The sequence below is a fragment of the Tursiops truncatus genome, chromosome 10 (assembly GCF_011762595.2).
Source record: "Tursiops truncatus isolate mTurTru1 chromosome 10, mTurTru1.mat.Y, whole genome shotgun sequence".
NCBI lineage: Eukaryota > Metazoa > Chordata > Mammalia > Artiodactyla > Delphinidae > Tursiops > Tursiops truncatus.
In genome coordinates this window covers 27,643,378-27,659,887 of record NC_047043.1, presented here as the reverse complement: position 1 = coordinate 27,659,887, position 16,510 = coordinate 27,643,378, and the positions used below count along the sequence as shown (strand labels likewise).

At 41.9% G+C, this 16,510-nt stretch overlaps 1 protein-coding gene across 1 annotated transcript in view; it reads right to left on the bottom strand.

Moving 5' to 3' along the window:
* The window catches only part of PTCHD4 (patched domain containing 4), a 164,247-nt gene extending 153,164 nt beyond the window's left edge, over positions 1-11,083 (bottom strand). Inside the window, exon 1 of the mRNA XM_033863680.2 lies at positions 10,658-11,083. Within this exon, the coding sequence (XP_033719571.1) occupies positions 10,658-11,083 (426 nt within the window). The remainder of the gene's footprint in view (positions 1-10,657) is intronic.
* Between the last annotated feature and the right edge of the window lie 5,427 nt (positions 11,084-16,510).

Here is a 16,510-nt window from a genome sequence, read left to right as displayed (position 1 = left end):
AGGAAAAAAAAGAGTATGTGTACATATATGCATGTACAAGTTATATAAATTTACAAAAACATACTGATTATAATATACACAGGAATGGTGATTCCTCAGTTTACAAATAAAAGGTGCCTTGCAGGTAAATTACAAACCAGAAAGGTTTTCAATGTGGAGATGGGTGACTAGTTACCAATATTGAGAATTATTTTTGAGGGTAATTTTAGCAGTTCTGTTCAAGTGATGCTTTTTAAAAGACTGCTATTTTTCTGAGTGGAACATATGTCAGGAGAGCAGGATAAAAGCCTAATAATTAAAAACATATCTATTATTTTTTAAAAAGCTTTATAATCTTGAAGGAAAATAAGATGGGTTCTAAATAGCCCATATACTTATTATGCTGTTGCACAAACGTTTAAGAGCATGCTTCATCTTTGATTTTAATGCCACATTTCATACATGGAAAGGGTAACCAATCCTGTCTACGGGTTTAGCTTTTGGCTTGCTAATATTCTCATCCTACAAATTTTCACTAATCTGCCACATCATCTACTTCCTCCCTCCCTCCCTCCCTTCCTTCCTTCCTGAAGTAGGACTTCTGTTCTTCTTCACTTCTTTAGCCAATTCCCTTTGTTTTAAGAAATTAATTTCTCTCTCTACCATGACATGAATAGAAATGATAAAATCTTTCACTTTACACTTCATGACCTCTAGTATTTTTGCTTATGATGCTCTCAGTCCTACTACATTTAGCATGGGTAACTAAATAAATATCCCTCTCTCCAATCTAATGATTCTCAAACTTGAGTAACTGATGGACCCTTTTTTTTGTATAGTAAAAAATTTCTTCCCAAACTACAGTATTGACCTAAATTATTTTACTTATGATAAACTGCTGTTTTAATATAGATATGGTTCTGGCTAATGTGGTCAGTTTCTCTTTTTTTTCTTTTTTAAATTTTTAAAAATTGAGATAGAATTGACTTATCACATTGTATTAGTTTTAGGTGTACAACGTAAGGATTTGATATATATGTATATTGCAAATGATTACCGTGCTAAGCTTAATTAACATCCCTCTTTTAGCAGCCTTCAAATATACAATACAGCATTGTTAACTATAGTCATTATGCTGTACATTGTATCCCCAGGACTTATTTTACAACTTACTTTCTTTAGTTACATTTCTATTTATGTATAAATATTTTTCATAGATAAAATATAAAACAAAAGAATCTTCTAAATGAAACATTTATCCAGTGCAGTCTTTCATTTCACTAGCAAATAAACACTTGGAACTATTAAAACAATTAATGTAACTTGGGTTTCCTAAGGGCAGAGTATCCAAAGGAGGTCATATCAAGAGGAATTTACATTTCATTTGCTGGAATCCCCACTTGAATAAGACAGAAATTCTGGCCTCTGAAAACTTTTACCCATGCATTTCCTGGAGTCTTTAGAATGTGTTTACTATTTCCCAAATTGGCCTTTACGGTCTGCCTCTTTGGCCCCCTGGCTCATGGCCACTCTTGTGCGTTAGAACTGGCGCTGGTCCCCTGACATTCTGAAGTCTGTGCTTGGGTCTTCAGATGTGATTCTTTGAATTCCCATCATGCTACGTTGCCAGATAAAATACAGGATGCCCAGTTAAATCTGAATTTCAGATAAGCAAAGAATGCAATATTTAGAACATACTTATACTAAAAAAAATTTTTGTTTACCGCAAATTCAAATTTAACCGGGTGTCCTGTACTTTTATTTGCTAAATCTGGTAATCCTACCAGGTGTTCGAGCTGCCTCTCTGCAGGCTTTCCCAAGCTGAAGTCACATGTGTGCTGTGTATAGGTGGGGGAAAGAATCTCTCTCTCTCTCTCTCTCCCTCTTCTGGTGGTCCTTTGTTTCCTAAGCCCAAAGGCAATCCTTCTGTGGCACTTGTATCTCAGGACCACTCATAGAAACAGCTTTCAGTGTCTTTCTGTGGCCATCTTTCTTTAGGGTTTAGGCACAGCCTTGGAACAGTAGGCTGGCTGGGATGGGCTTTTTTCCTGTCCCCTTGCAGTTTCCCCCAAGGGCTTGTTCCACAACCTCCCCTGTACTGGCTGGCTCCACACAGGCAAATCAATGTATGTAGTGAAAGCTACCAGCCCTACTGGTTCATTAGGCACATACAGTTATATTTTAGCAAAGACTTGCTAAAAGTCTATAATACAAGTTAGACTGTGATTGAGGGAACTGCCTTCAAAGTACCTCTAAAGTGTATAAAAGTGCTTTCTACCTTTGGAAGCACTTAGAGAAGCTCCATGGAAAAAGCAACTTTTAAGAGATGTGAATTTGACAGTGTGAAAGAAATTCCAAGCAAAAGGAACAGTATGAATGAAGGCAAGAAAACAGGAAGGTTGAGGGTGGGTCTGCTTCGGTTTGGTTGCAGCATAAGATGTACTGCAATCTGAAACTTCAAATAAGTTGGAGCCCTGGTCAAGAAAAGTTCTCAACGGCTATGGTCAGGAGTTGATAATGTCTTCTCCAGGCAATGGGACACTCTAGCAGGACCTGGTCAGAGGAAAATGTAATCAAGAGATGCAGATGATCTTGTTATACAGGCTAGGTTCCAAGTGTGAGAAATTATGTGAGAGAGATTAGATTATTGCCTAGATAAAATAGGTAAGCAGTAATGAAAGCCCAAGGGAGAGACAGTGAGAAAGAAACGAAGAAGAAATCTGAAAAGGAGACCTTGGTCTTCAACCTTGATAATCCATTATAATCATCAGAGGAAATTTTAAAAATTTCAGTGTCCATGCCACCTCCTGACTGAGTCAGAATCTCTGGAGATGAGATCCACACATCAGTATTTTTAAAGCTCCTCTCATGATTCCTACACTCAGTCAAGACTGAACACCTCTACTGCAGAACAGAGGTTCTCATACATCTACAGGAGGGCTTGTGGGACCTAATCCCTAGTTTCAGTAGATCTGGATTGAGGTCCAAGAATGTACATTTCTAGCAAGTTCCTAGGCAAGGGGGATGCTCTTGGTCTAAGGGTCACTGTGGCATAGAATGAATTAGCTCTTACTGTTTACATGTCTCGGCTGGGTAGGGGTGGCGGGAAAAGAAGAGTTAATCATAGGTGACTGAGATTCTGAGCCCGAGTTAATGACAGAACAGAGATGCCATTCAAAGAGTTACAGACCTGGAAGAAAACTGGTGTTTGGCTTGAATGAGAATATTGAGAGAACACACCATGAAAAAAGACTTGCATGGGAATAATTATAAATATGGGAGTAGTAAGGGGAGTGAACCAGTAAGAGGTAAAGAACCATCAGAGATGTAAGAGGAGAATCAGAATGTCACAGCAGCCCAGAGGGGAGAAAGAGGCCAAGGCTAGCTCTATTGAAAATGACAAAAATATACAAACTCTAAGATATATCCAGACCCAGTGAACACTGAAACCAAGGTCCCACAGTCTCCTTAACTGCTCTTTACTGTCCTTAGCAAAGACTGGTCACATTCAGAATGATGATCCTGGAGGCAGCTCAAGCTCTTTGGTGCAAAAATCAGAAGGATCTACACCCCTCATATTCTACTTCCTCAGTAAATAGCAATGACTACCATAGGATAGAAAGATTTTCAGCTTTGAGGTCTGAAACAAAAAGGGCTTTTCATCTAATCAAGTGTTCACAAGAAAATCAATTAACCAATTTTAGACAAGGGCAGAATATCACTGCTCAAAGAGTTAAACCGCCAGCACTTAAGAATTTACAAAGAACCAGGTGCTGTTCTAAGTGCTTTAGGGACCAGAGGCATCAGCATCACCTGGGAGCTTGCTAGAAATGAAGAATCCACTCCATCCCAGACCTAGTGAATCAGAATCTGCATTTCTATCAAGCTCCCCAGGTGACAATTAGAATTTGAGAAACCCCGCTTTAAGTATCATAAACTCTTTTAACCCACATAATGATGGGAAGTCAGGGCTATGATTGAAGGAACTGAGTTACAGAGAAGTTAAAACACTTGTACGAAGTCATAGAGCTAATGCAACAGAGTAAAGATGTAAAACTAGACCATCTAGCTCCGTAGATCCTAATCAAAATTGTGTTACACCAACTCTCAAGAAATCCTCAACAGAGCCCTCAGCACCTTCACCATTACATTTTACTTCCATCCACAGTGGCTTTTGTTCAGTGTATCTAAGGTTCCATGTCTTCCCCTTCATACTCTTGCTTCTACCATCTAACCCCACCATCTAACCCAGATCTTAGCTCACAGTTACTTCCTCAAGGAAGTCATTTCTAAGAGCCCAAGACTTGGTCTACTACTCTTACAGCATCATGCAATTTTCCTCTAGGATAATCTGTAATAATAAATTTATGTGATTTTTGCCTTTTCTAGTAGACTCAAGCTCCTGGAGGGTCACGCACCACATCTGTTTTATTCCTCACTCCATCTCCAGCGCCCAACACAGGGCCTGACACAGAGCAGACGCTTATAGTACATTACGTTAGTTAGTGTATATGAATGACTTTTGAGTCTACTGTACATCTTACCCACGTTAGTATGACCCGCAGTGACAATCAGAACTGCACACTCTCTCTCTCCATGTAATTAAGAGACCTGGTGAGGTGACAGAACATACCTGAATGTTCGAAGGGCAGAAAGAACTTTGAGGCCGAGCCCTAAATGTCCAGGCAAGCCTCCATCTATCTGGAACACCTGGAGCTGCTTTCGGACCCGCCTGAAGCTATAAGAACCCTTTAAACATGTTTCTGTCTTCCAGAACCTGAGCCATCCTCTACCTTCAGCCTTTGAGACAGCAGGGGGAAGTAAGAGCGGCACAGATGAAGCCTCTCCTTGTAGGGAGGGGAGCTCTAAATGGAAAACATCGGCTGTTCCAACAAATTCCTGTAACTAAAGAGACCCATTCATTTTAAGTGCTGCTCATCAGGTACCTTTCAGAGGCCCTGAATTCCCCTGAATTACAGAGAATGAGCCTTGATTTCAGTGAATGGCTGTGCCACAATAGTCCTGTCTGAGAAAGGCATGGATTGCAAAGCCACTTGAAAAATACGCTCCGCTCTAATTTTATGTTTCATTTTCCCCAAATACCCTTATGCCTATGTATAGTTCCTATACCTTGTGTTCTCATATAATATTAAGATGATTAGGCTAACGAGGACTTAATGTTGCTACTATTGTAAAATAACTGTAAAGGGGCTTGAGAAAAAAGGTTGCTGATTTTTTTTCTTAAAGAGATGGTTAGATTTAATTTCAACATTTTTGGAAAATACTGAACGACAGTAATCAGCTTTAAGCTCAACCAGGTGACAGGCCCAACTACAGATAGTAAGGATGAGCATTTCCTTAATGTCACAGAGGAATCCTAGAGCTTGAAGCCCATACTGGAGATGGGACTTCTCTGATGTCACAGAACTGGTCTTTACAGAACTGGGGTCAGAACTCAGGTCTCCTGAATATTTCTCAATTCAGCCTGCATTGTATTATCCCATGCTATCTCATCAATTCTTTTTTCCTGATGCCAATTTAAGACAGAAGTACTCAAGCCTGTCTGGCACATAAGCCCCTGGCTCAGAACCGTGGGTCACCTGACAGGTTTCCCACACTCAGTGGATCCTGGAGTCTCACCTTAATTTGTTCTGAGTTGATGTGAAATAATATTAAAGGTGAAATCATGTGCCAGTGAGGAATTTATTAAGCTCTTTGTGGCAAGTTCCATGATAGTCAGATGGTAGGAGTTTGCCCACACTGGAAGCTTTACTCCCTTGTGGGTGAATAAGGGAAGTGAAGCTTCACTGCACCTTCACCTGGGCTGGTCTCTCGAGTGAGCAAGGGGACTGGTGTAAAAGAGCACCAGTGGTTTCAGCAGGGATTTGAGATGCTTGGGAATTACGGCCCCAGTTCTTCCTTAACACAAAGGGCTGTTGTCACAGAGAATAGTGCACGATGTACAGGGACCCGATATAGTACCGTGGTTAAGAATATAAACTTCAGTGCCAGACAGACCTGGATTTAAATCCCACTTCCAACATGTACTACCTTGGGGACCTCTTAGAAGTCACTTGACCTCCTGGTCTTTAGGTTTAGGTTCCCAACTTATAGAAGGGGAATAAAAATATTCTTCCCGATTCATAAGCTTGTAAAAATGACATGCTGTGTATAAAACACCACATTGTTTAGGACACAAACTGAACATTCAATAAGGCAGCAATTTTTTCCCCTTATTAAGAGAGAGAATCAGGAATGTAAACTTTAATCTAAATATATGAGAAGACCCTGACACAGCTGTCTTTTGAGGTTTTAGAATGAATTAGGGAAAGAAGTCTATGGAATAACTTTTCCTGGAAATCTCTGAAAGTAGTGCTGGTCTTTACTTTCCATGTTGACTTAAGTTGCTCTCCCATTGAGATTGGAACTAAATAATCAATGGCAACAGCCTCCAAATTAGGAAGATGTACTCAAAATGTGCCCAAAGAAACACTCTTTTAAGAAGCAGGAAAACCTATCTTTGTTCCTCTTCTTAAATGTGGTACGTTGCAGCACATACACTTCACTTAAACATCTGTTTAGAGGTGTGTGTTAATGGAATTTAATGGGGAGGACGGGCTGCAGGGGAAGCAAATATGCTTCATTTGTTTCTCACCATTTGCCATGAACCACATTTCTCTGTTTCTTCTTTACTTGGCCTTTTTCAGTGGTAACAATTAAGAACTAGGGACATATGGAAACTGTTACTTTCTTGGAACTAGCAGATGGAAAAGTGAGCTTATCATGGCCTACCTAAGAAGCAGGGAAATATTGCCTGTAACCACTTGAGCCCCCTGAGTTATAATGACAATATTTCTTGGAGTCCAGAGCAGTCCTTGCTTAAGGATTTTGAGTGCCTGTCTCATTTTAAAGAGACTGGTTCCAACAATATGTTATGTGTTTAATTTCAAAATTCAGCCTGGCTGCACTGTATTGACTTACACAATACGTATGTTTAAATAAGTAGAAAAAATGGTCCCCGAATTACCAGGGTCAAAAAATTTATAGAAATCTAGAAAGTGTAGAGAATACCTTTAAAGTAAAAGCATGTCATAGAATTTGAAAAGTAATGATAACTTTGCAATGTTACAGTATAAATGAACAAATTAATCAACAGACCGACCAGTGATGTAAATACTGTCTGCATAGAACTGGACAAGGTTGGGGTGGGAGGTTGTGAATAGTACAGAAGGAATGTAAAACTTGACCTCTGTGCTTACTCAGGGGTATAATAACGTAAAGATTATAATGACAGGCACAATTGTAGAGTTCGTATTATATAGGTGTAGGAATTTCAGATTCTGGTGTCTTTTCTATGCAGCTTTTGAAAATGTGTGTATGTCTCATTTCTTCTGTAGTATTCTAAGCTGACTGCTCCTTTTTTCATATCAGCTTTATCTGAGCCTCTCTTTGGAATTCCATACCAGCAACTTTTTGTGTCCCTGCTTGTCTGGATCACCTTGTCAAGATAATCATGTTTATCAGAAGTTCCAAACCTTTCTGTGCTCAGAACTACTTGGGTGTCTTAATAATATTTGGAAGATGCCCTTCCAATTGTCATAACTAAGATTTCTGGCCGCTCCTTTCTGTCAATCAGTGTTTATACATCTTCAGACTACCTCCAGGCTCTGACCTACTGCTTCTTTTATGTCAAGAGATTGCCAATTCCTACTCACACTATCCAGCCCCTGCCATTTATTTTGCATTTTTCCTTAACTATTGATTCTCTGCCCACCAACAGCATTATCCAGCACTGAAATTTTCCACAGTGGCCTGAGTTGGGAAGATCGGTGACCCAAGCATGACAGAGGAAAGCAACATTAATTAGAGGGCCAAGAACTGTGTATATAAAAATTTCTCTCAAATCTCATACAACAGAAGTTCTCAAACTTTATTGTAGGTCAGCATTCTAGGGACACTCTTTGAGTATCACTGTCACACATGAATTAAAATCATTTCCAGATCACATATGATCAAAACAAAAGCCCATCTCACTTTGCTCTGTGCCAGGGAGGTCTTCACCTGAAAGGCCTTGCAGACTCTTTGATAGGATTCTAGGTATACCTGGAATTCCACCAATTATATTTTATATTACATTAGCACGTGTGATATTATATCTGGATGCTTAAGAGGGACCATTACTCTCAGAAGATGATCAAATAATTCATTTTCCCAAAAATAGCTTAAGGACCCCACTGACAACATGCAAAGAGAGTCAAGCCAATGCATTTGAGGAGACATTGATATTAGAATGTAGCAGAAGAAGGGCTTTACAGATTAGAGAGCCAGTGTATAATTCTCCTGTTCTTGTTATGGTTAGTAGAATAATTCCACTAGTACTACATGGCCCTTTGTAATCAACTACTCCATTCTTTGATTATCCACTGACTCCGATCAAGATGCAGACCAACCAACCAATGAGCCAGAAAGTTTAGACAGAGCACCTATTATAGGCCTAGCCTAGTGGACCCAAAGATTGCAGAGTCCCTGCTTGCAGGTAACTCAGGGTGAGGACCCTGACTTCTATGATTAAGCCCCATTAGGGTAAGAACCTTGCTTTTCTTGCTGCTCCAGACTGTCTGTGCCTAGAAGAGCACCCAGTAAATCATAGGAACACAACCAATCATTATTAAAAGAGTGAATTAGAGACCTCAGGGGTTTGTATTGTAAATGTCATAATGATATTGCCGGGTAAACAAAATGCCCACAGTGGTTGACTGGACAAAGCCCTTACACCTGGAGAGTACTGCTGACTCAAGGAAATAAGGGACTTAACTAAGACTGCATATTAATAAACTGCAAACCTGCTTCAATAGGGAAAACAAACGGAAGTTTAAATATGTCACAGTTTCAAAATCTTTCTTTACACCAGATGTTTAGTACAGGCCTCAGTTAAAAGACTGTAGGCGAAGAAGATCGCCTTTTCACTGCATCCTTTTCTGGAGCGAGCAATAATGTTGATGGCAAAGGATTCAGGAAACGGAATGCATGCAGCCCAACCACATACATTCAGCATGCTCCCTTCAGTAAGCGCGAGGCAGGCAAGCCCTTACCTAGATTTCAAGCTGATGAATCATCTGTCTCGGTTCACTAAAACCCCAAGGGACTGCTCCTCTGAACAAGGGGCTGAAACCCTGTCAGCCTCTGGATACATTTAAACAAGGACAGTATGTTAGAAGGAAGCAGGTTATGGGATTTCCTGAGGAATTCTTAGTTTCTTAGTGCATTAAATCCTCCTTCAATTCAGGAAAAATAGCCTTTTTATCTCAAAAATCCTGAGAAATGTATTTTTAAAATTGTGTACAGACGCTGTATCAAATAAATAAATAGAAATATTAGCAATTTTCTATGTTTGGCCACCCATTCATTGAAACTGGGGTCCCTCCTATTCCATGATCTCGCCAGAAGCACACACACATCCTCATACACATTAGAAGAAAGGAAATTCCTTCTTCTTGGGAAACACCTGTCTCAGGAATTCTTGGCTGTGCAGCCTCTGAGCGTGCACAGGGTCAAGCATACAAATGGTGCAGTGACTCTTTTGGAAGTCACATTCGTCCCTGAAACTTCAGTCACCTGGAGACTGCATGCCTCATTGCCTGCAGCAGCTCAAACCTGACAGTGTGGAATGAGTTTAGAAATCTCATCTGAGCAACAAAATCTGAACTGAGAGTTTAAACAGTAACATCTATTTAATGCCGAAATTATCATTCACGGCAACTTTTGCTGACTGGGGATTTTTTCTTTTGCTATTGGGCTGTTATAATAATCTTGCTCTGGTTTGGACTGTGTGTGTGTGTGTGTGTGTGTGTGTGTGTGTGTGTGTGTGAAAGGAAGATAACAGGACTCAGTTAACTAGAACATCAGTTAGCTGCACATCTCTATTTTCACACATAGAAAATTTCTGCTGCTTCTGCTGTGCGAACACACATACACATAATTCCTGGAATCCTTACCCCATTCATACCCACTGCTTTCAGACACACACTCACAGGGCAGCGAAGCACAAACTCCCTACATGTCAAAGTCAAGCCAGGCTGAAGATGTAAACAGGTGGATATGGCACCAGGTGGATGTGTAATCAGTAATAAGAAATACATCGAGCCCCATAATGAAAAGAAATCCCCCAAATTGTTCAGGATTCCCCCTCCCCCTTCCATTCACTGATTTATTAACCCTGAACAAAGATGTAATTGCAGGGTCTCAGAAACAACTTTTTTTTTTCTTTTTTTTTTTTCTTTTTTGGCATTTGTTTTGTTTGACTTTGAATTTCTTAATATCTAGTCATGCCATTTATTGCCTGTTTTCTTCACTCAGTTGCCCATCGTTCCCCCCACCCCCCAAAATGAAAGAAGCATCAGCTTCCGAGTCTTAAGGATGAGACCTCTGCATTTTCTCTGCTTGTTTAGGGCAAGAAATGAAGTGCTGCCTCTTTAACTGGCAGAAGCATGCAAGAGGAGCGTACCTTTAATTTAGTGCTGGGATACCTCACTTGCACCCTGGCTGTTGTCTTATTGGAGACGGCAGCCTGCCTGAGATCCTCTAGCACTGAAATAATATCATCCAGCACGCATTTCTTATCCTGATTTCTCAACACACACAGATGGGAAAAAGTATAATTATAGCCCTTGTGGTTCACCTTCATTTCCAGCACGGCTCGGTGGGTCTGCAGGATCCCCTCAGCCTGGAGCAAAATATTGTCCCCGGGTGGGGAGAGGAGGATCACCCTGCCATACCTCCCGGGGGTGTGTAAGTCCGAATAGAGCTGGCTTTTGGACTGGTCCAGGGGGAAAAGGCTGCTGGCCAGGCTGCGCTCGATCTTGGCCAGGCTGTGGCTGGGAGCGACCAGGCGCTCCAGGTCGCCCTCGGGCTGGAAGCGGTTGAGCGCGCCGAGGCCGAAGGTGATGGTCAGGACTGCGGGCACGGTGAGGAAAAAGACCGGGTGCCGGCTCACGCACGAGCCCAGCCTGTGGCAGAACGACTGGAGCCCTCTGCGAAGCACCTGCCGCAGCATCCTCCACCGAATCCAGCTTGCAGGCGCTCCCGGCCGTCTTAAAAAGCACATGTGACATGTGTAAGCGCCGGGCTACCCCCGCCTCTCCCCCGTCCCACCCGCTCCGGGTCTGCCCCTCGCCCCACCGCCGCCGCCGTCTTCCCGCCCCCTCCGCGCTCACCCCTCACCACTCCACCCGGTCTTTCCCCGGCCCCACCTCCATGCGCTCCTACTACTCTTTCAAACACTGCAGCAAGTTGCAGCAGGGCGGGCAGGTACCCACTGCGCGCGGGGGCGGGCGGCGGGCGCTGCGGGGGCCCTCTGGCCCACCCCTCCCCGGCCACCTCCCGCGCCCCCTCTCACCGCATGAGCAGCGATCCCGCGGTCTAGCCCTTCATCCCGGTGCTGCAGTCCCACGGCCACCCTCGCTGGAGGTGGTTCCGTGCGGAGCGTCCCACAGATGTGGATTTCCTCTCCGTCCTGGTGGGGTTCGGCGCCTAACTGGAACCATGTGGCTCGGTGTTGTAAGAAGCAGACATGTGCCCCACGAGGGGGGGCGGGAGGAGGGAGAGGAGAAGGGGGGAGCGGGGGATGCAGGGGGGACGGCAGCTAAGCTTTTCCTTTTTTAAGAGGCTGACAGTTATTTTTAGAGTTTTGTTTTCCCTCTTCTCTCCCCGCTGGAGTGAATGGAAGAGGAGATGGTGAAGGCGCCGCTGGCCCATTGGAGCGGTGGCGATTAGAACCTAAGAAGGGGGTTAGGGGTGGGGGGCTGGGGTGGGGGGCGTGGAGGACTCGAGGGCTTTTGGCGGAGGCAGCCTTTTCGCCTTTCTGGATTCCCCGTGCTCTCTAATTCGGCTTGTCGGCCCAAGAAAAGGAGCAGAGAGGATGATGCTGCATTTTTAACATACCACAAAGCATGCAAAGGATCTCCTTGCAGCGCCTTCCACGCTGTCATTCCCCAGACTGGGCGACTGCAGCCGAGGCTGCCAGAGACCCCAACTATTGGCGGTGCGTTGGGCTCTAGGGATCCTTCCTTGCTCTGGTGATTGGAGAAGAGGCATTTGCCAATAGCAGTCGCCTGTGGCTTAGAGGTGTGCGTGTGCGTGTGCGTGTGTGTGTGTGTGTGTGTGTGTGTGTGTGTGTGTTGGAAGTGAAGGTCCACAGACAATATGTGGTTTCTCATAAAATATTACATTCACTTTCTGTACTTTTGAAGTTTAGGACCAAAAGTTCTTAAGGCTTGTTTCAATCTCCTTCCCCCATTTTCCCTTCCACCCCTCATCCCTGAGAACCTCCATTTTCTCGTGGGAGTGGAACTCCAGAAACAAACGTCTGGGGACACCCATGACAAAATCTTTGAATAAAGAAGGCGAGATAGGTAGGGGGAAACACATTGGAGTCAACTAATGTATGAAACAGAGTCACCTTCACCACATGGGAAAGAAAACTCCCACCAGGTGCAGTTCCTCCCTCCATACCCGACAGTGTGAAGGTGAAGAACCCTTACCTGCAAATCAGATCAATTTCAAAAACTTAGGTATTAATAAGTGTGTGTATTGTTATTTTCTACCTATTGGGGCTCTCACAAAATCACGTTCCAAAAAGAATATGAAGGAATTTTGAGGCCAAATTCTAAAGTTTGATTGTGAACAGGAGATCTGCTTGCCGAAGTTTCTGTTCTTTCTGTATTTGCCCTAATAGAGAAGATTGAGCTTCAAGAGACGATTCCACTCACACTCTCCTAATCACACTGAAAGGGCCGGTCCTTCATGAGATGCCTAGAGATGTACCCATCAATGCATACAAACAAGCCAAAGGACTTATCCGCTTAATTGATGCCTTTATTTTTGCTAGTGTTTCAGTTCTTCAGTTAAGAGACCAATGAGACAGCAGAGAGCTCAGAAACAGGGTCAATGCTAAAGGTGGTGGTGTTCATAAAATTAAAGAAAAATCTCAGCCTTTTAAAATGGAAAGTGTTTTTGGTGACCATTCAGCTTGAATTCCTACCCAGGGCAGAAATACCTTCTGTAATATCCCCGATGGTTCTCTATCCAGCCCCAAGCTGCAAAATTCTCACATCTAAAAACTCACTAATTTGTCTAGAAATCATTCTGTTGTTAGACAGAGTTTCCTATCTGTTCTCACAACATTCATGGACTGGTTCTCCCTCTCCTTCACCAGGAAGAGTCCCCTTTGCCTCCAACTGTCACTTCATGTAATGTATTCTGTTAGTGCCACATGATGGGAAATTGCTTTTGGCTATACAAAAGAGGAAATGTGTCTGTCATCCATTTTCTACATCCTCTTCATTATATTAAGTATATGTGGCCATATCACCTACATGAAATTTTCTAAGAAATAGTCGTTTTGCAAAATATGGAAGAATAGATTTTAGGAATGGATGGTGTTGAGCAAGTTATCTAGCCCATCTTATAGACAAAAACATTTTGTAGATAAAGAACTGTAGAGATTAAGTTACTTAAAGGCTACCGTCAGAGTCATTTGCAGAGCTGACACCAGTGTCTGGTCTTGGTCTCTTGTTTCTGGGCCCAATGCATCTTTCCTGGCAGCTTTGGATTGGCCGCATCCCTCTCTTTCTCACAGTGAACAAATATGTCAGAATTGTTTCCTCTCTTCGTACTCTCTCCATTTCCCACATCTCCTTCCCCAATAAATTCAATAGGAATAGAGAAGAATAAACATACCAATAGATAACTGACTAAATAATTTATGATACATCCCTAAGATGATACATTGTTGTAAGATTATAATGACATGAAAATACGTTCAGTAAATGTTAAGTGAAAAAAGTATGTACAGTATGAAACCACTTTGAAAAACAGACCCATAGAAAAAAAGATTAAATCTCCAGTAAAATGTCTGCTTATTGCAAGATGATAGGATTACAGGTAATTCTTTGAAAGAAAATAACTTCTAAATTTTAGAACAGTTCAGGTTTTGGAGAAATTGTGAAGACAGTACACAGAGGGCCCTTATACCTCACACCCAGTTCCCTAGTATCAATATCTCACATTAGTATGGTACTTTCATGACGATTCATGAACCAGTATTGATACGTTATTATTAACTGAAGTCCGTACTTTATTCAGATTTCCTGAGTTTTTACTAACATCATTTTTTGTTCCAGGATCCCATTCAGGACACCACATTGCATTTAGTCATCCTATCTCCTTAGGATCCTCTTGGCTGTGACAGTTCTCAGATTTTCCTCGTTTTTGATGACCTTGACAGATTTGAGGAATGCTGGTCAGACACTTTGTAAAATGTCCCTCAGCTGGGAATTGTACGATGTTTTTCTCATGATTAGACTGGGGTAAGAAGTTTTGGGGAGGAAGAACACAGAGGTAAAGTGCCCCTTTCATTACAGCTTATGAAGGGTATATTCTATCAATGTGACTTGTCTCTACTAATTGTAAAGTTACTCTTCTTCCATCCACCTTTCCGCACTGTCTTTTTTGGAAGGAAGTCACTATGTACAGCCTACACTTAAGTAGTGAGAGTTATGGTCCACCTCCTTCGTCCTTGAGACTGGAGTCTCCATAAGTTATTTGGAATTTTTCTGCATGGGATATTTGTCTATTCTATTCTATTCCATTCATTTGTTCAATATTTTGTATCAATACAGATTCATGGATATTTCTAGATATTTCTTTATATATTGGGTTATAATTTGATACTACTTTGTTGCTCAAATCGTTCTAATTTTGGTCATGAGGAGCTCCTTTGACATATCCCATTATTGTGGGATACCTTTAAAAAAATTATTCCTTATTTTCTGGCACTGTAAGATATTCCAGGCTCATCTTGTATCTTTCCTGCCCCAGTCCTAGAATCACCCATTTCTCCAAGGAGCCATGCTTTGTTTTATTGTAGAATGGTAATAGAAACAAAGATCTGGGTGCCATATGTGCTGCTTGCTCTTGGGATGTTATTGCTTCTAAGCCCTCTCAGCTGACAGAGAAAGGAAATACATGGGTCTATACTAATCCCTGTATATGTGTATCTATATATAGTTCTTTATGTAACTCTCTGTATCTGTATCAAGCTAAATATGTTTATACTTATGTCTCCAACTATAATCTATCGCCAGATGGATAATTGTAGCCTCTTCCCCTTGCTTACCTGTAACCTCCCACTCCAACAGTGAGAAACCGGCTCTGTGAGAAATTTTTAAATAACTTTGCTATAATGAAAACATATTAACTTTTAATTAGAAAAAATGTTTAAGGGAAAGAAGGAAAGCATGGTTTCTTAATTTTGATACTGTAAAAGTTAATGCCAAATACCATTATGGAAGAAAAGAATGGTTTCTTAATTTTGATACTGTGAAAAGCTAATGCCAGGGCTTCCCTGGTGGCGCAGTGGTTGAGAGTCTGCCTGCCGATGCAGGGGACACGGGTTCGTGCCCCGGTCCGGGAAGATCCCACATGCCGCGGAGCGGCTGGGCCCGTGAGCCATGGCCGTTGAGCCTGCACATCCGGAGTCTGCGCTCCGCAATGGGAGAGGCCACAACAGTGACAGGCCTGCATACCACAAAAAAAAAAAAAAAAGAAAAAAAGCTAATGCCAAATACCATATTAGAAAGATAAATTATACGCTAAAAATAAAGGAAATGTTAGCAATATTCTAGATCAACCTACGGGTTAATTTGCACTAAAACATCAGTGGATACCAATCAGGTGATAATTCTAGTGAATCTGATGTAAAATCAAGCTTAATATAAAGCTGAAAGCAGTGTACTTAGGGACCAATCAATAACAACACAATAATCTGTACTGTTTAGTTCATACAGGATTTGCCTTTTCTGATATATCTTAGTCAAGATCAGTCTTCAAGACTTGGAACTAAGTCGGATTTTATCCACTTGTCCTTCTGTAGGATAGGATAACGCAAGTAGGTGAACTTGGACACAGAACATCTGAGTTATAGGTTAGCTCTACAAATCACTTCGTGGGTGTTTTGGGCAAGACACCCAACTCTCTGAGCCTCAGTTTTTGTTGTTTATAAACTTGAATTATATTAGCCCACTTGTTCACTTCAGTCATATCACTATTCACCAAAACTCTTTACCGCTGGTGTATTAATTAATGCTGTAATACTAGCAATTGTAACAAGTAATCCTCTAAAACTCAGCAGTGTAAAACAATGAAAGTTTATATCTCATTCAAGGTTAATAGTCTATTTTGGATATTCCTCCTGAGCAGGAACAGGTAGAACACAGAGACCTGTTTCCATGGGTCACTCATCCGCCTTTAACTCATGGCTTTCAAGGTCATTCCTAAGACCATTTCCTAGCCAGGCAGCTGAAAGGGGGAGAGAGCCTGGAGCAGCACATCTGGAAGGTTTATGGCACAGTCTGGAAAGAGGCATACATCACTTCCTCTTATATGCCTCTGATTAGAACTTAAGTCACAGAGAAGCTGAATAAAGCAGGTTAAGCTGTGTATCTAGGGAGAAGAGGAAATGGGTATGATGATC